Source organism: Capricornis sumatraensis, chromosome 2, assembly GCF_032405125.1.
Source record: "Capricornis sumatraensis isolate serow.1 chromosome 2, serow.2, whole genome shotgun sequence".
Taxonomy (NCBI): Eukaryota; Metazoa; Chordata; class Mammalia; order Artiodactyla; family Bovidae; genus Capricornis; species Capricornis sumatraensis.
The window spans coordinates 152,550,226-152,577,157 of record NC_091070.1 but is presented as its reverse complement, the minus strand read 5'-3'; the positions used below and the strand labels follow the sequence as shown (position 1 = coordinate 152,577,157).

Here is a 26,932-nt window from a genome sequence, read left to right as displayed (position 1 = left end):
CACTGAGCAAAAAAAACAAAATAAAAAAAATCAAGTTATTAAGTATTTAATGATATAGGGTAAAGTAAAAATGCTTTCTTTCGATTGGAGGAATCAAGGTTAATTAATTCCAGCAACATGAAGAATTGGCTGGGAATCATCCCCCTGCATCAGGACAGATCGTTCTCAATGGCCCAACTTCAAACCCGACTCAGATCAAATGAGCTACCCAAGGGAGCAGCATAGAGTCGAAAACCATTTATAGCTTTTACCCAGCTGAGGGAAAAGACTAGCTGGTGTACTAATAGAGGACTAAAATCTATAAGGCTAAAGAAAAAAAAAAAAAAACAGTCAGAAACCGGCTGGAAAAGTCTAAAACAGAGACCTGGAGAATATACAGTAAATTGCAGTAGCCCAGGTGGCACAGTGGTAAAGAATCTGCCTGCCAATGAAGGAATCACAAGAGACGTGTGTTCAATCCCTCGGTTGCGAAGATCCCATGGAGAAGGAAATGGCAATCCGCTCCAGTATTCTTGTCTGGAAAATTCCATGGACAGACAGGCCTGGCAGGCTACAGTCCATGAGGTTGCAAAGAATCAGACACAACTGAGCATGCAGAATGTATGCACACGATTTAATTAGGAAAAATAAATCAATGCAGTAATACAAAGCAGAGGATACCTGCTCTGCTGTAGCAGTTAAGGACTGGGAACAAAACACCAAGTCCACTGATATAATGAAATCAAATCAAATTACACAGTGGTAAAAGGGAAGAATTTAAGCAGACTTACAATGATACTTTAAATAATATCCTCAGCACTATGCAAAACCCAGAGTCCCTGCAAGGTGTGGATGGGAGGGGAGTTTGGGGGAGAATAGATACATATATATGCATGGCTGAGTCCCTTTGTTGTCCACCTGAAACTATCACAACATTGTTATTCAGCTATACCCCAATACAAAATAAAAAGTTAAAAAAAAACAATCCATGCAAAAGAGTCCAGTTTGGTTCCTGCCCTTAAGAAGTCCACTCCCCAGCTGACTACACAAGATTAACACACGTGATTCAGCAGCAAATAATACAAGAAAACATATAATTCCATACTCTGGAGAGGTACAGATTGTGGGGGGCAAGGGAGTCAGAGCTACTTTAGAAAAGAGGGAGTTGGAGGAGGATAAAGGAACCAAGAAAAGACATGCTGATGAGTTAAGACTTAGCACATGGTCTTCAAACATGATCCATGTTATGTTTGAAGAGTTAAGAAAGCAGTTCAGGCGGAATTAAGAAAAAGCTATAAGGCAATGGATTCAGCAAAGGTCAGGGGTGAGGCTCAGGAACATGCATTTAAGTATGTCCAAGGGATTCAGATACAGGGGCTCTGCATACCATATACCCTGATCCATAGGATTAAGTCCAAATCCTTACTTGTCCGGCTTTTCCAGTCTCATCTTCCACTTCCAGGACCCAGCCCACCCCCACCGCTGCTCCCATCATTACCACATCCTCTATTCCAGGGGTTGGCAAGCTTTATCTGAAAATGACCAGACTGTAGACATTTGGGGCTTTGTTATTCTTGTTACCCTAACTCAAGTCTTCCACTGTGGTGAGGAAGAGGCCACAGACAACAAGTAAACAAATGGGCATGGCTACGTGCCAATAAAACTTTATTTCTCCCCCCACAAAAAAAACTTTATTTACAAAAATAGGGATCAAATTGATGAATGGATAAGTAAGGTGTGGTATAGCCATATAACAGAATGCTGTTCAGAAATAAAAAGAAATGAAATAACCAATACATGCACAGTATGGATGAACCTCAAATGCATTACATTAAGTGAGAAAGCTAGTCATAAATGTCACCCATATTATGTGATTTGATTTATTTGAAAAATGCCCAGAATTTCAAATCTATAAAGTAGATTAGTGGGTGGGAGCATGGGGAATGAGGAATGATTGCTAATGGGCACTGAGTTTCCTTTCGGGGATACTAAAAATGTTCTAAACTTCAGTTGTCACAATAGTTGCACTATAAATATATAAATATACTGAAAGTCATTGACTTAGATGCTTTAAACAGGTGAATTTTACAGTGTGTAAATTACATACATACAAAAATAGGCAACGGTAAGGATTGGGCCCAAAGCCCATAGTCTGCCACTGCCTGATCTGTATGTACATCAGCCAGTCCATGCACCAGGAAGAACTTTCCTCCACACGTGGTTTTGCTCTTCCCTCTGCACATGCTGAAGCCTTCCTTCCCCTCAGCCCACTAACTTCTACTTGACTTTGAAGTCTTTCATCAAATGCTCTCTGCTGAAAATCGCTCCCTCTCCTGCATATAGAATTACCACTCCTGCTGCTGGGGACAAATAATGGTCATATTATCTGTCACACTGTATTAAACTGATTTTCCCTCAACCTGCAGCAATGCTCAAGACATAACGATGAGGAGGAATTCAGCAGAGAATCTATCTAGTATACAGTAGGTTCTCAATGAATAACTCATTGAATAAGTCTATCAATCAATGAACAAATGAATCAATTATAAGAACATTATTTAGGGAAAAATCATTTTAATGAAGAGGCCCACAGCTGGACTGAAATAATCAGGGCCTAATGTTGATTAGGCTAGTCCCAGCAGACTGGTTAAGGAGCTGCAAGGCAGTGGAGAGGAGCATAAAAACTCGGGAAATTTCAGAGGAAGGTCAATAAAACTTGGTGACTGAACAAATATAGGGTTTGAGTGAATAGGTAAGTCCAATATGGTTCAAAAGTCCCAAGACAGAGGACTTCCCTGGTGGTCCAGTGATTAAGACTCCATGCTTCCATTGCAGGGGTCCTGGGTTCAATACCTGTTGGGGGAACTAAGATTCCACATGCTGTGCAGAGTGGCCAAGGGGGAAAAAAAAAAAAATGAAACAAAAATACACTGAAAACACACACAGGTGATTTGAAAAAAAAAAAAAGAAGGTGGAAAAAATGTCCCAAGACAGATGATAGTGGTACCGTTGACGGGACAAGGAAGTTAGACTGATAAACCAGCACGGGGGTAAGGAGAAGACCAGCTTTGGAAGGTACTTACAGTCAATTTTAAAGATAAATAGCTAGCATTTGATTATTTCTTGTGTGCTAAGCATACATGCCAGTCCTAAGGGGGCCATAGAGATGTCTCTCCATCCTCAGTGAATCTTCTAAAGAATTGCCACCATCATCTCTATTTTACCAAAGAGGAAACGGGCTCAGAGAATTAAGTAACTCACCCAGAGTCACATGCTTGGGAAGTGACAGAGCTGAGGTCAGCCCTCTATCTGACACCAGGTAGAACCACAGTGATAGCCATTGCTCCACAGCACACCACAGGCCCCTGAGAGTCTGAGGTGAGACGTGAGAGGTACAGTGCTTCAGAGAGTCGCCTGGAGCTCCACTTAAGAAGCCATGAGAGAGTCTGGGGAGTCGTTGGCATGGAGGTGGCAATCCAAATTCTGAGAACAGACAAGCCACCACACGGAGAGCAGACAGGGGAAAACCAGGGCCAAGGACTACAGTTCAGTCAAAACCACTGAGAGAAAAGAAAGAGAAGCTGGGAACGAAGCAGAAAAACAGATGAAAGGGTAGAAGGAGAAGCAAGCTAAGGTAATATCCTGAAACCCAGAGAGAGATGCCAGAAGAAGGGAGCACAGAAAAAGCAGCTGAGGTGGGGTGAAGAGTGAGGAAAGGGGCGGTGGTAGAAAGAACTCTGCAACGGGAGCTGGGGTCCCTGGGGTCCAGTCCAGCCCTGATACCAAATTCTTGTTTGACAGTGAATAAGCCATGGCTTCACTCCCTGGCCCTGGAAGGTGGTTAAAACTGGGTTGTCTTGAGGGCATCTCTCCAGTCCTAGCATCCCATGAGTTGGTCAAAAGGGAATCACCAGAGGCAAATTCAGAAGAGCAGAAGTCAGGCTACAGAGAGGAAAGAAGGGGAAGGCAGGAAACACAGACTCACTCATTCAAGGCAAGGGGTATATAAGGAAAAGAAATAAGATGGTGCAGAGAGGCAATCAGCAGAGCCAGGTTCATACACAGCCTCTTCACTGAGAGAGAAAGGAAAGGAGAGTAACTAAACACGTGTCTCATTTTCACAGAGATTAAAAAAAAAAAACAACACAGTGGAGAGTGGAACTCTTGAAAGTAATGAATACTTCTGCAGAATTTGGGTATTTTAAGTCAGAGGTATTAGCCAGCAAATTGACATTTTCAAACAAAATGTCAAGAGAGCAAATCAGAAATGGAAAGAAAAAAATACAAGTTGGATATCTGGACACTCAGCAACACACACAAACTGGGCATTTGCCCAACCAGCACATCTGGGTCTCAGATTTGCAAACCTGCTCTTTACTTTGGTCTATTGCTTTTTAAAAATACTCCCCAAAGAGTTCTAAAAGCAAAAAGTCACATTTTCAAATGTGGAGGGTACTCCCAAAAAACGTTAGAAATATTTCCTAACAATATTTTGGGGAAATTACACAATTTTTTAAAAGTCAAGAGCGTTACCATGGCAACAAGGGTATGGGTTGAGGTCGTAACCCTAACCTCCATAAAGACCAAGACTGCACTGGTGGAAAATGCTGCTGCTGGACAAATTTCAGAAGGAGTCAAGGCAGCCTCTCCTCCAGACTGGGGAAGAGGCAATAACAAGAGAGGATTTTTCAATCTGTCAGCTCCCAGCCAGCAAAAAACATAACCGGCATTACCTCATGCTAAAATGGCAGAGTCCAACCAGGCTCAGTCCCTCTGTGGGGCAGGGAGTGTGCTTTCTGAGGGCTACGTTACTGTATCTGGATGTTACTGTGGTTAACGGCAGGGTTTAAGCCATGTGGCTAGCCAGTATGTCTTATAACTTCTTCACTTCTTATGTCCTAATCGGTTTGCTAAATTCTGATATTTATTAACACTATTATCACTCTGAATCTGCTTTCCCTTTTTCTAAAATTCCAAGATTGGGTTTCTGGAGAGTTCTCATTTGAGAGTTAGCTGTAGCTTGAAACTGAACATCTTGCCCCACTGTGTTAGAAACCATCGTTGACTAGCGAGGCCAGTTCTACCTGGCCTGCATTGTCTTCTGTTGAAATAGCAGCCGGGCGTCTGGCTGCCTGGCTGGCCCCACCCCTGCTCCTCTGTCCTGTCCTGGCCTGGCACCTTCATACTGCCCAGGAGCGTGTCATCATGTAACCTGCACTGAGTATCTTCAAGCGAAGGGGCAACTCATTTTAAATAATGTGGCTGTCTTATTTATTTAGGGCCTCCAATTTTATGTGAAAGCCAGGTTCGGTTATCTTTCAAGTTGATGAAATAATTTTGACAGCAATGCTCAAATGAATGGGGGAAGAAAGGAGGAGGGAAAAGAGGGAAAGAAAAAGGGAGAGAGGAGAGAAGAAAGGGAGAGGGAAAGAGATTGAAAAAAAAAAGAGGAAAAGGAATGTCTTTTGAGAAATGAGACCATTGTGGTCAGGGTAACTTTCTGATAAATCTGCTGTCGGTCTGTGACGAAATGGCCAGTTCAGAGATGACTTTACCTGTCAGGCTGGGGTGACTTCCAAAACAACTTCCATTTAAACAAGCACCAAGCAGTGTTTACACATGGAAAGTGTTTGTTTAGTAACTGAATTTCACCAATATACAGTGTCTGTGTGTGAGGGGTTTACTTTGATGCCTGCTTATTTTAGCACATGCTACATATAAGATCTCTGAAACATAAATAGCCTTGAGTTCGTTTGAGGTTTTTTCCCCAGCATATACACAGGAACAGCATTGGGAAGTCATTCAGAGGGGAAAATGCCCCGCGTAAGAGTAGCAATGTGCCTAGTGTGCTAGTGTTCATTTGATATTTCTGCTCCCACATGTGTACTCTCCAAAACACAGTCCTGAAATTTTCTATCAGTTCTTTCAGTGGTGACATGTAAAGGTAAGAAACCCACCCACTCCCCCAACCCCTGCGCTGTTCTGTCCATATTTTAATAACTGGAGGTGGGGGCCAAAAAGAAAGAAGCTGTCCACCTAATATTGCAGAAACAGGGGAAAGATGACAGACAGATAGATTGGTAAGTAGGTTGCTGCAGGGATCTCAAATTTAATTCCTAAACTGCCAGATTCCTCAAAGGAAGCAAAAAAGATGTCACATTAGATGGCAAAGTCCACACACTGAAGCTCCTGTACTTCACTCAGAGCAGAAAGAGTGCCTGAATGTTTTGTTTTCTCTCCACACAATTCCAGCAAGTTTGGTTACAAGTCATGGATTACTAGCAGAAGACAGGTGAGTTACTGTGGGGAGGCAGTTAAAAGCTTTGTTTGGGGGGAGGAAAATGATCAACTGTGAAAAACAGATGGGCGGTTGGCATTTAGTGCAGGATTAACGGCCACATAGAGTGCAAGGGCTCCTAAACTCAGTCCCGCATGTTCTAATTACTGACACTTGACGTGATAATCTTTTAAGCCAGAAAGGAAAAGGGAGACAATGCTACACACAAAACCACCCTCAGAACTGCCCCAAAGACACAAGGAAGGGGAAGAAAAGGAGCTCTGAATATCGGAAAGAGCTATCAGAAGCCTATGCAGGAAACGCAAACTTTCAGCGGGAGATCTGCTGGCTCATGGAACAGGTTTAAGTGCGACAGGATGGCCGGTTTCATAGCCAGAGCTAGGTCAGGGCTAAAGATGAAAGGGAAGTGGACTGTGGGGAAAGCCTGGACAGTAGAATCCAACAGAGCGGGGCTGCATATCCAGGGTCTGCTGTGTAACCTCCCTTCGGGCTGACAGTGAGAACGGGCAGAGACAACACAGGTGCCGGGCAGGTGGCGGGCCCACAGCAGTCGCTTCACCATCACCACGATCATCGCTGTTACTGTTATCTGGGGCCGCAGGGAGCTAAGGGTAATGAATTAGAAGGGCTTCCCAGGTGGCACATTGGTAAAGAAATCACCTGCCAGTGCAGGAGATGCAAGAGCCTTGGGTTCGATCCCTGGGTCGAGAAGAATCCCCCAGAGAAAGAAATGGCAATCCACTCCAGTATTCTTGCCTGGAAAATGCCACAGACAGAGGAGGCTGGCGGGCTACAGGCCACAGGGTCACAAAGAATCGAACGCGACTAAGCATAGGCACACACAAGGGAGCTGGGAAGAGGCAAGCAGAACAGTTCGCATTTCAGATGGGTTCACTTCCTTCTCTTTCTCCCAACCGTGGTCTCTTCCTGCCCTCAAAAAACACAGGAAAGGAACAACTATATGCCACAGTCCTTACAGAAGGTGCAAAATAAAAATGACTTGGAGCCACATGTGTGGTTAACTGCACATCCCGTTTGGCCCTGCCTGCCTAGAAGCCTGGAGCCAAATTTCAAACTCGATCATGCCAATCACATTAACCCTCATGGCTATCAAACTATATCTTTCTAACAAACTACACTTCTTTGTCCTCATTTTGTATTTCTGCTTACACTGTTGGTATGTCTGTTGTAAGCCCATCTCAAATCCCTTTTGGACTGAAACAGAATAATCCATAAAAGAATGAAGGGTTCTGAGCTTTCTGACAGGTGTGTGTGTGCTTAGTTGCTCAGTCTGACTCAGTGTCTGACTCTTTGCAACCCCATGGACTGTAGCCCGCCAGGCTCCTCTGTCCATGGGATTCTTCAGGCAAAAATAGTGGAGTGGGTTGCCATGCCCTCTTCCAGGGGAACTTTCCAACCCAAGGATCAAACCCAGTCTACTGCATTGCAGGTAGATTCTTTACTGTCTGAGCCACCAGGGAAGCCCTCTGATGGGTGAGGATAAATTTATTAAACTTGGCCCCTTTCCCATGACAATGGATCCTCCCAGATCCTCACTCCACCCTACAGCCATCCACTGGCATGGCACGCCCATTAACAGTTGCTTTTTTGATGTCAAAACACATACATAAATTTAAACACCCATAATTACTCCCAGAATCTGTTATACACATATATACTGCTAACTAAGAGCTTTTCATAATAAGCAAGCAGTTAGACAAGTGGGAAATAGAAAAGAAGCACTACCACACACAAAAAAAACAGGTCACAGTAAAAATTAGATGATGGGGAGCAAAACTGTTGCCATTCCAGCAACTAATGAAAGTATATCACTGTCAACATGCAGCCTCTTAGTAGTGCTACAAACCTTCCTGGGAATCAGGAAACACCCAGAGGGAGCAAACTCAGGGGCAGGCACATGGGGTCATCAGGAAAGAGTGGGTGGGCGGGGGGGTGGGGGGCGGTAGGCGTGCAGGGGGCAGATTTTACTTTGAACTTAAAGGGCACAGGGAGGATGAAACCTATGATTTGTTGTTGTTTAGTTACTAAGTCATGTCCAACTCTTTTGCAACCCCGTGGACAGCAGCTTACCACGCTCCTCTGTCCATGGGATTTCCCAGGCAAGAATACTAGAGGGGGTTGCCATCTCCTCCTCCAGCAAATCTTCCTGACCCAGGGATCCAACCCATGTCTCCTACACTGGCAGGCGGATTCTTCACCACTGAACCACCAAGGAAGCCCAAAATTTATGATACATCCCACTTATTCTAAAAGACAAAACCGATCTCTCAGGCCTGTCTACCTTCTGCCTGCCTCTGTCACCAAAGAGTCTTTTTCCAATTTACTGTTCACTTCCAGGACTGCTATTTCCAAAGCAGATGATTACAAATGAGAGGTGTGGTCTCAGATGGAAAATACAACTACAGGTCTCTGTTGTCCTGATGAGAATCCAGCAGGGAAGTCAATATCAAAACCATGCTTCGCCACAGACAGCTTTGTATTAATCATTGTAGCAAGCATGCTTCTGATAGAAATTCTCTGCTGGCCTATAAAATTGTTTCCCTAACTTAAGTATTTAACTTATATGCAGAGTACATCATGAGAAACGCTAGACTGGAAGAAACACAAGCTGGAATCAAGATTGCCGGGAGAAATACCAATAACCTCAGATATGCAGATGACACCACCCTTATGGCAGAAAGTGAAGAGGAGCTAAAAAGCCTCTTGATGAAAGTGAAAGAGGAAAGTGAAAAAGTTGGCTTAAAGCTCAACATTCAGAAAATGAAGATCATGGCATCTGATCCCATCACTTCATGGGAAATAGAAGGGAAAACAGTGGAAACAGTGGCAGACTTTATTTTGGGGGGCTCCAAAATCACTGCAGATGGTGATTGCAGCCATGAAATTAAAAGAGGCTTACTCCTTGGAAGAAAAGTTATGACCAACCTAGACAGTATATTCAAAAGCAGAGACATTACTTTGCTGACTAAGGTCCATCTAGTCAAGGCTATGGTTTTTCCTGTGGTCATGTATGGATGTGAGAGTTGGACTGTGAAGAAGGCAGAGAGCCGAAAAATTGATGCTTTTGAACTGCGGTGTTGGAGAAGACTCTTGAGGGTCCCTTGGACTGCAAGGAGATCCAACCAGTCCATTCTGAAGGAGATCAGCCCTGGGATTTCTTTGGAAGGAATGATGCTAAAGCTGAAACTCCAGTACTTTGGCCACCTCATGCGAAGAGTTGACTCATTGGAAAAGACTCTGATGCTGGGAGGGATTGGCGGCAGGAGGAGAAGGGGACGACAGAGGATGAGATGGCTGGGTGGCATCACTGACTCGATGGACATGAATCTGAGTGAACTCCGGGAGTTGGTGATGGACAGGGAGGCCTGGTGTGCTGCGATTCATGGGGTCACAAAGAGTTGGACACAACTGAGCGACTGAACTGAACTGAACTGAACTTTGGTATAACTGTTTCCCCAAATCTTGTCAACCTGCTGGGGTTATTACTTTCAGGTGTAGGCTGTTATATCCTCCACAGAGGAAAAGCAGAAGCCTCTCAGTTGAGGAAACTTAAGGTGCCTGGGAGATAGGAATTTAGTAAAATGTTAGAGAAGGGATGATTTATAATAGATCTTAATGCTTATCCTCCACCAATAACAAGCCAGGAGGAGGGGGTGGGGATGGGGTTGATTTAGTAATTCCCTTGCATTAAGGAGGACAGCATGAAAAACAACTACGTCGGTCATAGGAGTCAAAGTAACAATGGCTTGGAGCCAGTAGGACATTCTTTTTCTAATTTACAAGCAACATTTATCATTTCATCTTGAAAAATATTTGCCCTTAATATTTGGTAGAAACATGCACAAAGGCTGTCTCTGATCCTGCCTCCCATTATTACCACCAGAATCAACTGGCTGTTATTTTTAGCACAGACCAATATAAAATAGCATATGTATAAAAATCAAGTTATCTTTAAAAACATCAGAAAGAGATGGAAGGGCTTAGGTTGGAGGAGGAAGCAATCTTGGTGTTAAAAAAAACTAGATACAGTTAAGGTAACTTTTATTTAAGGTAGTTAGAATACTGACAGGCTAAATCATTATTTTTTTAAGAGCTTTACTGAAATAAATCCACATGCCATAAAATTCATCCATTTAAAGTACAACTCCATGGCTTTTAGTATGTTCACATTTATTGACATTTATCGTGAGTCTGAGTGAACGCCGGGAGTTGGTGATGGACAGGGAGGCCTGGTGTGCTGCGATTCATGGGGTCGCAAAGAGTCGGACACGACTGAGTGACTGAACTGAACTGATCAATGGTATTTAGTAATATTCATATACAATTGTGGAACCATCTGCTGCTGCTGCTGCTGCTGCTAAGTCGCTTTAGTCATGTCCAACTCTGTGCGACCCCATAGACGGCAGCCCACCAGGCTTCCCCGTCCCTGGGATTCTCCACGCAAGAACACTGGAGTGGGTTGCCATTGCCTTCTCCAACGCATAAAACTACAATTCAATTTCAGAACATTTTGTCCCCCTCGAAGAAACTCTGTACTCATACTCAGTCAGTACCCGATTTCTCTCTTTTGCCCTTCAGCCCTAAACAACCACCAATTTACTTTCTATTTCTATAAATTTGTCTACCATGGACATTTCATATATATGGAATCAGACAGTATATGTCTTTTGTGTCTTTCACTTAGCATAATGTTTTTAAGTTTCATCCACGTTGTGGCATGTATCAGTATTTCATTCGTTTTTATTGCTGAATAACATTCCATCATATGGATATATATATATCACATTTCACTTATCCATTCATCCATTGACAGGCATTCAGGTTGTTAACACTTTTGACCGGTATTCAGGCATGCAGATTGTTCCCATTTTTTGGCTATTATGAATAATGTTGCTACGACATTCGGGGACAACTTTTCATGTGGATGTATGTTTTCTTTTCTCTAGTATATACTCTTAGGAATGGAATTGCTGGGTCATATAGTCTAAATGATCTTCCAAAGCGATTGGCATGGCTGCAGTAATGAATTTCCAGAGTCACACATGAAGAAGGTAAGAGATACTTATTTTTCCTCCTCCATCTTACCGTCCATAAACAAACTTCTCCTTCATTGTCCCTTTGTCAGGGCCTCACTGCTCTGGATTATCCTTGATACTCACTCTGCAGACATAAAATACTCCAGGTCTATGCTATGAAAGCAGTTCAGAGCCAGAGAGAATTTCCAAAGATCACATGTCCCAACATTTTGTCTTCTAACAAGATAGAATACTACCATCTAATTCCTTAAAGTCCCCCAAAGAAGGGAAGAATGCAATTTCCCTCAGTTGCCTAGTCTCAGTAATACCTTCAAATCACTAATCCCAAAGCATACATACAGTAAACATTTTTAAACCAAGTTTTAGAGACTATCCCCACAGGCCCTCTTTCTTTACTTCCTCACTGAGCATATGATGTCCCTTGATGCCAGCTCATTTTACGTATCTTCAGGACAACCATGTCTGTTTTTATCTAACACAGTAAATACAAGTGTGGGAGAGCTCTGCTATCATTCCTTGAGGTGTTTTTCTTTTGCTTCAATAGTCTTATGTGAATCTATTTTCAGAACCAACAACAGTACTGCACAATTTAACATGCAGAATTTCTGCTGTTGCTGCTTTTGTAATAGCTCGGACTTGTTTTTTCTTTCTTGGTTCTTCTGAGACAGCATATATAACATGAGTAATTATTGCTGCTAAAAAACTGCTGGAGTCAGCAGTACCTCATATGAGCTGTACTTCCTCCTCCCCTTCTTCCCCTCCCACCACAAATTCTCCCCCATAAGTTAAAAATTAAAGACGCATTACTGGGATAAAGAAATCTGACCTGAAATATGTGCCGCAGCAACAATGGCAAGCAACCAAGAGTATTAACAATAATTTCCAATGTAGCTGGGAAGGTTAGATGATTTGTCTTTGAAATGAGCCAACTCCACACACTTTCACAAGATTAAAATCAGTTTGCTTTCCCTTCTGGACACCTTGCCTCCCCTAGTCCTACTCTCCCCGCCCTTCCCAGAATGAAGAGTGGTTGAGGCACATAAACAAATGGTTCTGGAAATTAACTTTCTTGATCAGAAACAAGCTCAAAGATAAATTCTGCTCTGCATGGGTTTTTCTACACTTCACTGGGATCGGGCTTTGTTGTGGTTTCTCTCTTCCCAGAGAAATAATACCCTAATGATAACATTTCTGACACAAAAGCTTAAAAACAAAAAGAATGACAACTGCATGTTATCTTCAAAGAAGTAGCGTGACCATTATCCACAATGTGGGTCATTTCAGAGCCATAAGACAGAGGAGGCTATTTCGCTCTTACGATAATGACCTTGGGCAAGTGAGTTATCATTGCACCTGTCTATAACCTATAAATTGAGGGCAGTAATAGGACTTCTTGGAATAAGTGTTTGACTGGTTCAAACAGTGCTGAGGACGGAGGAAACACTGAGTCACTATGAGCTTGGGTCATCACCACCACCACCAAGACCATCTTCATCTTCGAGAAGCTACCTGGCTAGCATAAGGAGCTACCCACCCCCCCCAGGGCTTTCATGTGAATATTAATACAATGGAATTAATATAATTCCATTTCCCTTGACACATACTGCAGGAGAAGTAGGCTCACAAGACAAAGCAAAGAAAGAAGAAAGACAGCACAGGAGATGAGAGACATTCTACAATAACAGAAAAGTGGCAACATTGTGTTTTCACAACCATGTTTTAAAAGTAAAATTCTCAAAAACATTCTTTCCAATATGGCGGCGGCAGATGGGCAGGAAAGATGAAAAGCTGAGAAAGCTCTCTAGAGAGACGTCCTAGAGTTGCCCAGTGCAGAGAGCAATCCTTCTGGATTAATTGAAATCCTTCTCTCTCTCTCATGTACTTTGTGTCCTCCTCCCCACTTATGTTCATACACAAGCATCCTCATTAAACCCAGAATGGACGAAGGAACTCCGCATCCAAAGAAGTGTCTTTACAAATTCCAAGGGGCAGTGGGTAGAAAGCTGGCACCGCACCTACCTCTCTCTGCGGCTGGCCAGGCCCCTGGTCAGCAGCGCGGAGGTTCAGGACATGAACCTCCTGAGGCAGCCCCACTGTGCCCCTACTGGCACATCCCGACAAGGCGGTGAAGCTCTCCATCAAGGCCTGGACCGGATGGGAGGCATTGACGGGCGACAGTTCACACCGGGCACCCGGCTCTGGACCTGCAGAGGGAATCACAAACACGAGCCCTTCAGAGACAGCAGTTAACTGTGGTACCATTAAATTAACTGTTCTGGATGTATAAGCCACAGCCAACCCACCAGAGGTACCTATCCAGGTAAGTTGTTTCTAAAAGTGAAAGGTGAAACAGTTAGTTGCTGCTGCTGCTAAGTAGCTTCAGTCATGTCCAACTCTGTGCAACCCCATAGACGGCAGCTCAACAGGCTCCCCCATCCCTGGGATTCTCCAGGCATGAACACTGAGTGGGTTGCCATTTCCTTCTCCAATGCATGAAAGTGAAAAGTGAAAGTGAAGTCGCTCAGTCGTGTCCAACTCTTAGTGACCCCATGGACTGCAGCCTACCAGGCTCCTCTGTCTGTGGATTTTCCAGGCGAGAGTACTGGAGTGGGGTGTCATTGCCTTCTTTGCTGTTAGTCGCTAGTCACGTCCAACTCTTTTGCAACACCATGAACTGTAGCCCTCCAGGCTCCTCTGTCCATGGGATCTCCAGACAAGAATACTGGAGTTGCCATTTCCTTCTCCAGGGGGTCTTCCTGACCCAGGGATAGAACCTGGTTCTCCTGCATTGTAGGCAGATTCTTTACCATCTGAGTCACCTGGGAAGCCCAAGTTGTTTCTAGAACTAAATGGCAAAAAAAAAAAAAACTAGTCTACTCTTCTAAAACCCCAACATTAAACTCCTTCTGGATGATTTTGATGTGTATTTGATTAAATTCCCTTTTAGACACACAAGTCACAAATGTTTTCTTCTGGATGGAGGAAACCTCCCATCTGACATCTGTGTTCAATTCTTTCTTCCCCTCTTAGAAGAAAACCAGAGATAAATAAATTGTGTACAGTCCAATATTTAATAGGTGTTTAATAGGTATTTAATACTGCTTCCTCTTCTTAAAGAAAGCAAAACAAACTTAAGAACATACAAAACCAAGAAGGAATGAGCAGAGGCAGTTGAGGCCAGAGTTATACAGCAAAGTTTGGAAGAGGTCAGAAAGACTCCCAAGAGAAGTGGGATACGAGCAGAGCCTCTGAAAGAAAAAGTAAAGGTCTGATCATATGTGACTCCTGCTTCCTCATTCTCCCTTCCTCTAATCAATCAGAACTTAAATCTGAAATCCATCCACTCCTTCCTACCTCTACTTCCTGTAGCCTTCACTGTCTCTGTCCCTAGACAATTGTGGATATTCCTAGAAGGAGCCTCTGGTCTCAAGCTCTCCAAGCTACCTTCCACACAAGCATGGTTCACCTAAACCAGCGTGGTCCTCACTGCATCGCACTGTGTGTGCAATCAATTGTGTTCAATTCTCTGCAACCACATGGACTGTAGCCCACCAGGCTCCTCTGTCCATGCAATTTTCCAGGCAAGAGTACTGAAATGGGTTGCCATTTCCTTCTCCAGGAGATCTTCCTGACCCAGTGACTGAACTTGCATCTCTTATGTCTCCTGCATTGGCAGGCAGTCCTCAACCAAATAAATGGTCATTCCAAATGCAAAGACCTGCCCCTCTCATCCCTGTAGGCATGTCCCATTCCTTAGAGAATTGCTGGCCTATGAATAAAGCCTGTGCTCCTTAAACTGGCATGCAAGGCCTTTCTGATCTAGCCCCTTCCTATTTCTCCAGCCTTACCCCTCCCCCATCCAAGAACCCCAAATGGCTTAAAGGTCTCCAAACATGATGTTTCTTATCTCCAAGTCTTCATTCAAGCTTGTTTCCTTTTCCCAAATTCCTCTTCCATGCTATCTCCACCCCTATAAGAAACATCCCAAACTGAGGAAGATTCTCAGACACTTCCTCTGTCCTCCCATAATTTTTCTGCCCACTTCTGCTGTTTCTTTTCTATGCTGTAACCACCAGTGTATAAGTCTTGTCTTTGCCAGTCCAGTGGGACCTCCCTGACAGCTGTGGATTATCATCCTTCTAACCTCAGCACCCATCACAGAGCCTCACATGTATAAGATGAAAAAAATATTTCTTAGATGAATCATTAAGCTTTAAGAAAAAAAGCTGTCCCCTCCCTGATCAGTGATTAGGGCACCTTTCTGTATGGAGCTAACATGGGGAAGAGACTGCTACACTGATGGGACATGCATTAACTGAATCGCTAGGGAGGGACGTCCAGAAATAAGGAGGAGTCAGTGACACTTAAACCTCACATACCTCCGTAAGATTGGTGCTGTCCCCAATGAGTTGAGGAGACTGGGACTTGAACAGATAGCATTCTAAATCACCACCTTCCAAATGGAACCAGATAAAAGACCTGCATGCGCTTCATGAGGTCTTCCTGACTCCATACAGTAAAAATACTCTCCAGGATGACAGCCCCAGTCTAACATGCAAAACCAGGCAATCCTTCATCCCTCCTGCTATACTATAAGCAGACACCCTGCCTGGTGTGCCAAGTCTATTTCAGAACTCACAGAAATTATCTAGGCTGATAACAGTTATCTGGTCTGAAGTGAAGTGTGTACCTTCTCAAATAATCACGGCCACCCTCTGTATTGCTCTCCTGAGCCCAGCCGTTTTCTGAGAAAGAGAGGTGGTGAAGGAAGACGTCATAGCAGCACAGTCAGGAGGTACTGGACGTGCGACTCCCTGAAGTCCCTGAGCAAGCCAAAGGGTATGAGCGGGTGCCTGCACCCCTCCTCCAGCCATTACCAGCCCTGAGATGTCAGGTGCCTTTCACACCCCAGAGCTCCAGAAAGTCTCCTACTGCTACTTAACCCTGGGGACTGGCAGCAGCTATTGCTACCCATACTTGCTACCCTTCTGAACTGATTTCACGGCCTCCTGCTGTGGACGTGCCATTATCACAAATGAAGTACAAATGAAAATACTTCTCGGTTCCATTTTTGTATGCATGTGCAAAGCTCTGACTGAGCTGCAATTCCACCCAGAACACATCCGCAAAAGGCTTGCAGTCTGCTTGATTCGCCCTTCTCCTTACCACCCTCCTCCTTACACACCACCATCACCCATTAAGATCTTCCTTCAGTCACCACACTGCTCATCTCTACAAAAAACTCACTGGCAACAAATGAAAAGATAAGGTCTTACCCAGAGAGGAAAGGAATCAGAAGAGGAAAACCCCCAGCACCAGGCTTCCCCAGTGGCTCAACTGGTAAAGAATCTGCCTGAAATGGGGAGACCCAGGTTTGAACCCTGGGTTGGGAAGATCCCTTGGAGAAGGGAATAGTTACCCACTCCAGTATTCTTGTCTGGAGAATCCCATAGACAGAGGAGCCTAGCGGGCTACAGTTCATGGGGTCAGCAAAGAGTCAGACACGACTGAACGACTAACTTTCTATACCGAAGACGAGTACGCTTCACCTTAAGAGCGTCTGTTCCCTGTCCTAACAGAGTCCAAAACAAGGCACACCCCCACTATATAGGCTGCAGCTCCAGTCATGAGTTATCCAAGTTAGTCCAATGTCAAAGAAGAGAGAAAGCAATGCACAGGGCACACTCTGATCAACTGACGGGATAGCTGCACGTTACAGAGACCCACTGGGGTCAACATTTAAATACACTCAGTATACAGTATCCCTGACCATCAGACATACTAAAGTTGTGTTGGTTACTGAAGTGCTTTAATGAGTTTTTTTCCTCCAAGTTTAAAAAGGAAAAATAGCTACAACATATGATTAATATATTTTTCATTGGAAAAGACTCTAATGCTGGGAAAGATTGAGTGCAAGAGAAGGGGACGACAGAGGATGAGATGGTTGGATGGTATCACCAACTCAATGGACACGAGTTTGAGCAAACTCCAGGAGACTGAAGGACAGGGAAGCCTGGCGTGCTGTGGTCCATGGGATTGCAAAGGGTTGGCATGACTTAGCAACTGAACAACAATGATTAATATGGATATATTAATCCATATATATGGATAATTAATCCAAAATATGGATATATTAATCCTTCCTCCCTTAAGGAAGGAAGAGAGGGATGGAGGGAGACAGAGATTGTGAAAGAGAAAGATAAAAGTAAAGAAAAATCAGAAACTATCTATCCCATCCTCCAAGGGCATGTAAGAAATGGTGTCTTCAACAGTTCAACACACAATGTCAGTCTGGTCTAGTTAGTAAGTAAGTAATAAGTAAATAAATAAGTAGCTCCCAGTAATTGCTCACTATAGGCTGGACAGTGCTAGGTGCTGTATATCATTCCAATACCACCATAAGGAAGTGGTATTATCACCATTTTAAAGAAAAGGAATGTTTAAGTAACTCTTCTAAGCCTGCCCCAGTCACTCAAGGCCTCAAATTCACACCTGCCTCCCAAGTTAGTATCTCTGTAAAGTGAAAGTTTTCATTAAAACACTTTGGGCCCACATGGGCTCATTGGTGAATTCTACCAAACATTTAAGAAATTACACCAATTCTCTATAATCTCTTTCAGAAGACAGCAGCAGAGGGAATACTTTCTAACTTACTACCCTAATACCAAAGCCAGACAAAGACCTTGCAAGAAAATAAAACTACAGACCTGTATCTCTCATGAACACAGGTGCAAAAATTCTCAACAAAATACTAGCGAATCAAATCCAGCAATGGATACAAGGGATTATACATCACAGTCAAGTGGGATTTATCCCAGGTATGCAACATTTGAAAATCAATTAATATATCCATCTCATCAAATAGCTAAAAAAGAAAAATGAGAAAAATCACATGATCATGTCAATAAAAGCAGAAAAAGCATTTTACAAAATCTAACAGTCACTCATGATAAGGACTCTCAGCAAAGTAGGAAGAGATGGGAACTTCCTTAACTGGATAAAGAACCTGTACCAGAAGATCTCACAGTTAGCACTGTACTTAATGAGAAACTAAAAGCTCTCTCACTAAGATCAACAAGACAAGAACATCCCCTCTCACCACTCGTTTTCAACATTATACTGGAAGTGCTAGCTAATGCTAATGTATGGCCATGTGATGAAATTCTGGCTAGGTATAGCCTGAGGTGATAGGTACAATTTCTCAGAAGTTTCTCAAGAAAGGAAGGAGCTGTGTTCTTCTGCCCTCTCCTCCTTCCTGCTAGCTGAAATACAGACTGTGACGGACAGAGCTAAAACAGCCATCCTGGGCCATAAGACGGTAGCAACACGGTGAGTCTAACAAAGCATTAAGACAGATGTTACCTGGGTCACTGATGAACATGGTGCTGTTGCTTCAGCTCTGGACTGCTTTTTTTAAAATATGAAATACATGTAGCTTTTCTCTTATTCAAACCAACATTGAGTTTTCTGCCATTTATAGCTTGACCTACCTTAATTAATATACTGGCTTTATTTTACTTCATCAAAAATACCAACCTTCTTCCCACCAGAGCCTGCATGTACAAAGTTTCTTTCAGCAACACTTTCCCCACCATTCCTATCACTTACCCCTGCCTTGGTGTGATGAACCCCTATTCATTCTTCAGATCTCTCAAGGAAGCTTCTCTTAGCTCTTTTACATTAGATATACATTCTTCGGTACTCTCTTGGTACTATTTCTCTTCACTGCATTTCATGTGGTTCAGTTCAGTTCAGTTGCTCAGTCATGTTCAACTCTCTGCGACCTGCAGCACCCCAGGCTTCCCTGTCCATCATCAAATCCCAGAGCTTGCTCAAATTCATGTCCATCCAGTCAGTGATGCCATCTGACCATCTCATTCTCTGTCGTCCCCTTCTCCTCCCACCCTCAATCTTTCCCAGCATCAGGGTCTTTTCAAATGAATCAGTTCTTCACATCAGGTGGCCAAAGTATTGGAGTTTCAGCTTCAGCCTCAGTCCTTCCAATGAATATTCAGGACTGACTTCCTTTAGGATGGACTGGTTGGATCTCCTTGCTGTCCAAGGGACTCTCAAGAGTCTTTTCCAACACCACAGTTCAAAAGCATCAATTCTTTGGCGCTCAGCTTTCTTTATAGTCCAACTCTCACATCCATACATGACTACTGGAAAAAACAAAGCTTTGACTAGAAGGACCTTTGTCAACAAAGTAATGTCTCTGCTTTTTAACATGCTGTCTAGGTTAGTCATAGCGTTTCTTCTAAGAAGCAAGCAACATTTTTTGGTGCAATTATCTGTTCAACATCTGCATACATTCTAGGACTACAGATACCACTAAAATGTGGAATCCAATCATTCTGTTTCCGCTGTATCCCTTATACCAGCACAATGTCTATCACATAGTATGTATTCAAATATTAATGAGGAAGGGGGCAGGGGAGGAAAAGGGAAAGAACAATGAGGTGATCCATGCACAAAAGATCACATCAAATAGGAGACTCGATCTTAGAATCTTTCTTTGACTCTTTACCTAGTGGCCACAGCTTCAGTCTTTTTTTTTTTTTTTTTTTTAAATTTTTGTTTTGTATTGGGGTATAGCTGATTAACAATGTTATGATAGTTTCAGGTAAACAGTGAAGGGACTCAGTCACACATATACATGTATCCATTCTCCCCCAACTCCCTTCCCATCCAGGCTGCCACATAACATTGAGCAGAGTTCCACATGCTGCCCAGGAGGTCCTTGTTGGTTATCCATTTTAAATACAGCAGTGCAGATGGACATGTCCATCCCAAACCCCCTAACCATCTCTTCCCCCGCAAAGCTTCAATCTTATGCTAAAGGGGAAAAAAAAAATCGAGCAGGACATTTTTGGTTGCTAAGAATCAAGTCCCCATCAGGGCTTCCCCACCCTCAAATGTCACAGAAGGCAGGAAACACAAACTTGTTTTTTGTTCTCTCTTCCCCAACACGCTCTCGCAAGACACTTCTCTCCAAAGAGGCATAACAATCCCCCCTTCCCATCAGCAAGGCACACCCCTAGCCTCATCCTGCCACCTCCTGCGTCAGCCTCCAGGCCTTCCTGCCCGTCTCCTGCAGCCACAGCCTGCCTCCAGCAACTAGTTTTCCATCCTTCCCCACCAGGCTGCCCACATGGTGGCAGACTCATCTCCAGTTAGAAGAGTTTCCACCTGGGAAGCGCTAATCCCCTCCCCAGACTCTACCACGCGAGCCTGGAGTAGGAAGGGGGCCATGATTCTCACATGACCACCACGGAGCCCAAGCACAGCACCTCACAGTCACAAAGGCTCAGGAACCAGGGAAACATGCTCCGAAACCCTGTCTGACTCACATGCTCACTTTTGTGGTGACCCGTGAGCTCTGCTACTGTCGGCTCGCCTCAGAGGGCTGGCAGTTTCTCTTGCGGCCACTGCTGGAAACCCACAGCCCTTCCCTCCCTGAGCCATCTCTTCCCCAAAGCCCAAGTGAGCAAGTGAGCACAAGCCCTAGTGGGGCTGCTGAGCGGCTCACCAAAAGCTACCTTACTGCAGTGAGAACCAACAGGGCACAGATCACACCGGAGAGAAGTGCTGTTCATAAACAACAATCCTGTTAACCTTGCACTGTACTTTAGAGTTAAAAGACATTCTATAGAGATTCTATGAAGTGGGTAGAACAGATATCATTCCCACTGTACATATATTGCTGTAAGCCACAGAGCTGGGTGCAGATTTCCGTGAACTGCTTCCTGACAGTAACACACCCCCAGAGATGCTTCTGCCTGTTGCCTCCCAATCTAGGTATTTGTTTCTTCCGGACATCTAGTACATGGCCCATCCAGAAGTCTTTGGGGATAATTCCCAAAAGAATCTAATTAAGCCAGACTGTTTTTCCTGCTCAGTACCCTCCTGGGCAACCAGGACAGACGCACAGCCCCTGTTCACCCACAAAATGCTACTTGTACTGAGTAAAAACATTTACTGACCTGAAGGCAACACAGATTCAAGTAAACCCTGTGGTAAGAAACTCCCCAAGTGGCCCAGACCAAGCAGCCTCCTTCAGCAGGCAGGGCCCTCTGTGCAGCAGCTGGACCACCTGGAGCAGTGCTGTGAAGCATATGGTGAGACCCCTCAGCCTCCAGCTCCTGCGATAAGCCAGGGTTTAATTCTTCATGTGTCGAGTTATTATGCACCTTCTCTGAGCTGCATGCCGTATACATATAGTTTCTAATCCTCATAGCACAACTGCAAAGATTCTGCTAAAACCCTCACTTAAAACCCCCAGTAGAAACTGGGACTCAGAGAGGTTAAGCGACTTGCCAAAGGTCACACACCACCAGTAAGCAGCAGGGTAGGATTCAAACCCAGTACTCTCTGACTCCAGATCCAAGTTCTTCCCATGACAAACCACTGCCTGCATCCTCCAGTCTGCACCTCTGGACGTGATGAACAGGCCAACGCCATGGCCAAACATAAACATAATTCATGTCTGATAAAATAAAATACAATAAAAGAATTGCTTGGATCACACTTGCAACCTTTCGGTTGACTTAAAAGGCCATATATTTAATGAGAAAGCACAAGCTCATTTCTCATTTTACCAAATGTCTTCCTCTTTCTCACTAATGCCTGCTTATCTGCACACATGGGAAATGTTCCTAGGTCTGGCTATAACATGAATGTCTAAATTCCCAGTTCCACTTAAAGAAAAAAATGCAAACGGACTCACCCTTTCATTATATCCTTAGCTACAACACAGCATTCCAATCTCAGTTACAGAACCCCCACATCCCCACTGGCTGCAAGCCAGCCCTCAGATTTGACAAAACGCAGACAAAGCATTTGGGAACAGACCCATTTGCTGCACACACTTTAAATTTAATCTGTCCCCAAAGAAATTAATATCACACCTCATGCCAACACAGAGTAAAATATTGGAGGTTGGGGAGGGGGAGAGTGATTGTTTGGGGGAAGGGACAGTAAGTAATTTTCACATTTAATAAATGTGATCCTTAAGCATTCTAAATACCAATACATACCAAGTTGACACAAACATCTGGTACCTATTCCACATAATTTCCAACACACTGATTCCCCATATCACCCAGAGTACTAATGAGGAGCGTGTGTTCAGCTGTAATAAGAGTGGTAAAGAAGCAGAGGGAATCAGCGGGTAACATTATAGCCTGGGACCAAGACACTGCTGTGGGGAGATTTTATTCCAACAACACCATTGGCTAATAAGGGTTTCTGTTATGGTCCCACAGGGAATTCCACAATGCTGTCAGCTGCGAAGAGGGACAAACTCCCACAGACTGTGGGACTGGGCACTGCAGGATCTATTCTGCCCCTGAGCTAAAACTCCCTTCTACTCCCACAGGATGCAAGAATCTGTTAAGAAAGGGCATCCAAGGTGATTTTGGTCAAAGGCACAGTCTGGCTTGAATGGAACTTTATGAGTGGGTACGTGACAAGCATCAGGATATGATGCAAAAACAAAGCTCCAAGAAAAAACACCTGGAAGGCTCCAAGCTCATGCAGTGTACACAACATATGTTCGTGTTTATACCTTCTCAAATTACAACTCAGTGGACCAACAGCCCCTTGGGGATGGAGCTGTGGAATGCACCACCATTAAAATTCAAAGAGGGACCTTTCTACCACAGCCCCCACCTGGGTTTTTTCAACAGTAAAACTTGGCTTACAGCTGAAGCCTATCCTTGATGGAAAAAAGATAGGCAGAAGAGCATATAATTTTCTAAATCTTGTACTATGGATTTCTCAGGAAAAAACAGCCAGTTGTTTTCTTTTTTTTAAGAGAACAACTCCTCAGGCATATCTTACCATAGTTTCATTCCTTCTCCAAGTGAATATCTAAATCCAAACCTTTCTCTTGACAAACCAATACTCTTCCAAGAAGTCAACCCGCCAACTTCTTGGGCCAGAAGCCAGTGCATAGTTAGTTGCACATTGTTGTGTTGAAATCATGGTGCATCCGTGTTGAAGAACTTCCTGTGTTCAAGTTGTGTTTTTAAATATTCAAAAGGAAACAATGGGCAGAGCTTTTTTAAGAATCTAAATTCTCAAAGTGTTGGCAAGTGCCAAGCCATCTACTCTTCCATCTAGGCAAAACACCACTAGACAACCTAGAAGTATCAGTGGATTTACCCACCTCTGGGGGGTTGTTTCATTTTGTGTGTGTGTGTGTGTGTGTGTGTGTGTGTGTTTAATAACCTGAAGAGAAAAGGTAGCAGAAGAAGCATGTCCCAGAAGTCACCACTGGGCACTGCAGAGAGTCCTTGCGTTAGAGACCTGGTAGTCCAGGAGGAGCACTGGACCAGGACATCTGAGAGCTGCATTCTAAATCCAGGTCTGCCACTTATAGTTGTTTGACCTTGTCTTTAAGTTTCCCATAATCTCCCTTTCTTTTACATTATGACAGGTTCAATTCATAGATCAAATGAGACCCTATACATGCAGATACTTTACAAATTTCAATTATTGTTAGAAACATAAAGTCCTCTAGGGAGAGGAGAAATAAATGAATGAAAACATTTTCTCCAAGTGAAAAAAAAATCTTTTATGAACTTTTAGAATGATATTAATAAAATATCCAAGATAAGATGTTCTTACACTACTCCCTAGCCATTACTCCCCAAAAATTATTTCTGAGAACTCCACTAAGAAGATTTAAAATAAAACTATAGTCAGTATTAGAGTAAAAATTCCAGTTCTCTGAGCACAATCTGGAAGTACAACTCCCAAAGGTGAGAACAGGTCATGTTTCTGCCTCCAGGAATTGCCACAGTCCAGAATGAGAATAATCAGGCACCATCTTGGCCAACTTTCTTACTGTTTATTTTCCATCAATAAGACAGTACACTTGTTCCTGTTTTTCTGACAAGATCTAAAGGAACCTGGGAATGAAGGGAACATTGTCTACAGAATTCATTTATGAGGAGATTAGAATTTATGGAATGTTATTGCCTAAATGGTTCAGCACAGGGACCAAGACAAATTGAAGATTTGGGAGGATGGAAGAAAACAGAATCTGTTTCCTCCTACTGTGTTTTTGAGATACACAAAATAATTTAAGTATACTTCTTTATTAAAAGGAAAATAATTGATCTGGAATCAAAATATTAAATTCAATTTAGGCATGCAACCAATAAAAATTATAATTTAATTCCTACTAATGCAATATTTTACAGTAAAGTGAAATTTGCAGGGCTGGAAAGCCACTCCTCATTAACCCTGAGGGATAACATCACCAAATGTGTCTCTCGGATTTTGACTTCCACTTAAGATAATTGCTAAACTAATTTTTTTTTTAATCTCTAGCAAATTGGTATCTGATGAGAAAGGAAAAATGGGAGAAACAGAGGTAAAGACGTGCACACAAACACAGAATTATAACCTGCTGCAACAGAATTATAACATGCTTCTCAGGGACAGCTGAGCCCTTCGTTAGGGCTGGGGTGCAGGGTCTGGGTTAGTGGCAAGACAAGAAGCTATAAGTGGGGGGATGGTGGGGATGGTCAGAAAGGATGGAAGGGGGAAACCACAACTGCTGAGGAGATGAATCACAGGCTGTAACCATCAGTCCTGATTATAAATAGGAGGCAAGAGATTAAAAAAGGAAAATCTACCAACTATTGGTTTGGCCATGAAAAAAATATTACTAATTACAGACACGTGTACAAACTGGGCCATGAACTAAAATACATTGACTTTAAGGATTTTATATATAGATGAGGCACTCAATAATTGGTAGTTAAAGGAATGCAGGAAATGCTTAACAGGAATGCCAAAATTACTAAGCATCAATGATACATCGAATCCAATTACAATACTAAATCATAGTCCTTCCTCTTCAAACAAGGTAGGTCACTGCTCAGGTGCTTCTGTTAAGAAACAGCTGATAGTTTGCAAAGAAATCTATAAAAACTAATGTGCTCTTTCTCTTTTCACAGTGAAGCTAAAAGGCTCAGGAGTATAGATGGAGCTGGAATTTCCAGGGTTCAGTCAAACAAAGCCATTGACAGGACTTCTCACTGTAGACGGAGGGACGACAGACCTTTGAAACACAGGTGGATATTTGTGCTAAGCAGCCCTGGGCTGGAAGCACATTTTCACACCTTACTCAATTCAGAGACTCCATAAGCCTCTTATTACATTTTTTTCCTTATGGCTAGTAACAGCTTTTAGTTATAAACCTATTGTTTCATTTATCCTAGCTTGTGTCTGGGTGTCTTCTACTTAGCTGGAAACACCATGATGGCAGGGACCATGTTTCTTTTGCTTACCTTCTATCTACCCAAGTGCTCGGCACAGTGCTTAGCATGAGGCAAGTGTTCACAATCACTTTTTGGGTAATGAATTCTTCAGTCAAACAACCAGTTCTTAGGATTAACTCATCTTTATTATCATTTAACTATAATTATTATTACCAACTCTCCAACTATAGAATATGTCCTAAAAAGGTACTTTTTAACCTGTCTCAGCCTCCTTTTGCATTAGGAATCATAGAGCTAAAGGAACTGTGGTTCTATGTAGTTCAGTCACCTCACTGTCACCCACAGTTGTTGGTAAAAACACCTTCGCCTCCAGTTCTTTCTGAATTTCAGACAAGTTTTTCCATGCTTCTGGTCCCAAACATGCAAAATTAAGATACCAAGATAGGTCTGACCCAGAATCCCCCAGTTTTAATAAGTTCTATTCCTAGAAAATTCCTGATCCAACCAAAATGCCATGCAAAATATTCCTTTATTATTCATATACTCAACCACTTCTAGAAAGGAAACTGACAGGATTGTAATTAAAAAAAAAAAAAAAGGAAATATAACCAAAAAAAAAAACAGGTCCAGGAAAATTAAACTGCCAATCAATTAAAAGTGGCTATTTAAAAAAAAAAAAACACCTTATTGAAGAACTTCAGAAACAACTTTATTTGCACACTAAACCTAATTCTGAGCTTCCCACCAGTCGAGGTTAAAAAAAAAAAAAGAAAATGTGATGTTTACAAGATCTCAAAAAAGGAAACAAATCAGTTCTTTGGATAAGAAAATATTCTTCCTAAGTCTGAATTTAAGAGGCTTATAAAGCAAAGATCAGTGATTGCAAGAGTTACTTTACAAACAGCATAGGTACATAATTTTTCTTATATAGAAAGCAGTGAAAGTCGCTCAGTCATGTCCAACTCTTTGCAACCCCATGGACTATACAGTCCATAGAATTCTCCAGGCCAGAATACTGGAGTGGGTATCTTTTCCCTTCTCCACAGGGGATCTTCCCAACCCAGGGATCGAACCCAGGTCTCCTGCATTGCAGGTGGATTCTTTACCAGCTGAGCCACAATGGAAACCCTTTCTTATATAGCTTCATTACAAATAGAGGAAATACACTCTTTAGTGAATTTCATTCAGGAATCTGGGAATTCTTAATGCAAACAAAAACTCCTTTTCTGGAATTGGAAATTTGCTCGGTTCTTTTACTTTTAAATCAATAATTCACATTAATGTAGATATGAAGCCAAAAAAACAAGTGGCATTGGTTTGCTAAAGGTATTTAGGGAATTTTGTAATCTCAGTTTTTAAGACTA

At 43.0% G+C, this 26,932-nt stretch overlaps 1 protein-coding gene across 1 annotated transcript in view; it reads right to left on the bottom strand.

Annotated features, from left to right (window-relative positions):
• Positions 1–26,932, bottom strand: part of TGFBR3 (transforming growth factor beta receptor 3) — a 200,237-nt gene that overhangs the window by 108,375 nt on the left and 64,930 nt on the right. Inside the window, exon 3 of the mRNA XM_068963634.1 lies at positions 13,354–13,538. Coding sequence (XP_068819735.1) covers positions 13,354–13,538 — 185 coding nt within the window. The remainder of the gene's footprint in view (positions 1–13,353; positions 13,539–26,932) is intronic.